This window comes from Atta colombica, unplaced genomic scaffold, assembly GCF_001594045.1.
Source record: "Atta colombica isolate Treedump-2 unplaced genomic scaffold, Acol1.0 scaffold198, whole genome shotgun sequence".
In the NCBI taxonomy this organism is placed as follows: domain Eukaryota; kingdom Metazoa; phylum Arthropoda; class Insecta; order Hymenoptera; family Formicidae; genus Atta; species Atta colombica.
Genome location: NW_017259291.1, coordinates 3108051 through 3109514, shown reverse-complemented (window position 1 = coordinate 3109514; position 1464 = coordinate 3108051). Strand labels below are relative to the sequence as shown.

Sequence of the window (1464 nt, the reverse complement as noted above, 5' to 3'; positions counted from 1 at the left end):
CAACAGAACCACGGACCCTGTTAAACTGTCATCTTCCGGCTTCAAGTTACAAACAGAATGCTTGTTTTATGTATATCACATATATCATTGTGTGGGACAGAACGTTTCCTTTTTCTCTTTCATTGTGGATACCATTGTCAAGCGTTATTCAACGTTGGCTGTTTTACCGAAGAAATTGCACGCGTTTATCGCGGGTATTATCAGAGCTCGCGCGAGAATCGCCGATGCCATCACTCGATTTGCCTTCCGAACTCGATTGATGGCGATAATTACACGGCGAACCGTGTTTGCTGCGAACCGTGTCAATTTCCCGTGATGGTCCTCGGGTCCACTCCACGTACTGCTGGTTAACTCGCCCGCGCGCCAAAACGCAGCCGTCGAGTTTTCAATCAATAATGTCACCGGCAAACTTCGGAGAAAAACCGGAGGTGCCGTTACACACGGAACATCGAGAACGTGGGCCACACTAACTCTCGTTCAACTTTTACGCCGCGAGCGCACAATCTCGCCTCTGCCCTCCTGAGACCCGCGACTCACGAGTACTGTGCATTCGAAACTCGTGTAAACATTACCTCGATATGTAAGTAACTGGAGAGAGAAATCAATTTTGCGAATTGAGAAATATTTTTTATTGATTATTCAGATCAGTTCTCTATACTGAAAAGGATACTCTTCTATTATATTTGGACAATAATAGCTCTTATATTTGTACAATAAAATAATATTAATATACACAAAAAAGAATGAAATATCTTGATAAATTTTTATCTACTGAGATTTTATTATCCGGGTTCGACGTCCATGCAAGATATTTCCGGGAAATGCACGCCCGTTGGTGTCTATTCAACGACGACGGCGACGGGTCGAGTCGACTTTTCCCACTTTCTCTTGTTAAGCGAGCTGTGTGTCGCACAAGACGACGCAGAGAGAACCGTAACGCGTTCTCATGAACTTTCACCTTGGGATTTCTTTTTCGCAGGCCCGTAATCAGGCGACTCATTCACAACGTATTACGTACGGTCGACGAAACGCGGGTGAAAACACGGAATCAACCCTGAGCGACTGCGCGCACGTGTTCCTCATCAGTGGTATCTGCAACTCTATCTACGAACTGTTAATTACGCCCCGTTGTTTGCACGTTGTTTGTGTCCGCAACGAAAAATTAACTCATTAAACATGCACAGCCCCATTCGATGCAAACTCGGTGGAGTTCTTTCTCTCTTCTCCCCCCCCCCTCCTCTCTCTCTCTCTCTTTCTCTCTCTCTCTCTCTCTCTCTCTCTCTCTCTCTCTCTCTCTCTTTGTCGCTCACCGTGACATTATCTCGAACAAACACTTTATAAACAAAATGCGTTCAATCCGCTCGTTCGCTCCTCATTGACGTTGCCATTCTCATCGATGGATGATTAACTCATCCTCATCGCCATCGTTGTCGTCGTCGTTGTGACGGTCGATCGAGTATCTTA

The 1464-nt window shown here is 45.6% G+C and overlaps 1 protein-coding gene across 1 annotated transcript in view; it reads left to right on the top strand.

The window, feature by feature from the left end:
* The first annotated feature begins 395 nt into the window (after positions 1–395).
* LOC108687043 overlaps positions 396–1464 on the top strand; it is a 14847-nt gene continuing 13778 nt past the window's right edge. The window contains 3 exon segments of the mRNA XM_018192636.1: positions 396–423; positions 426–475; positions 980–1147. Of these exon segments, the coding sequence (XP_018048125.1) occupies positions 396–423; positions 426–475; positions 980–1147 (246 nt within the window).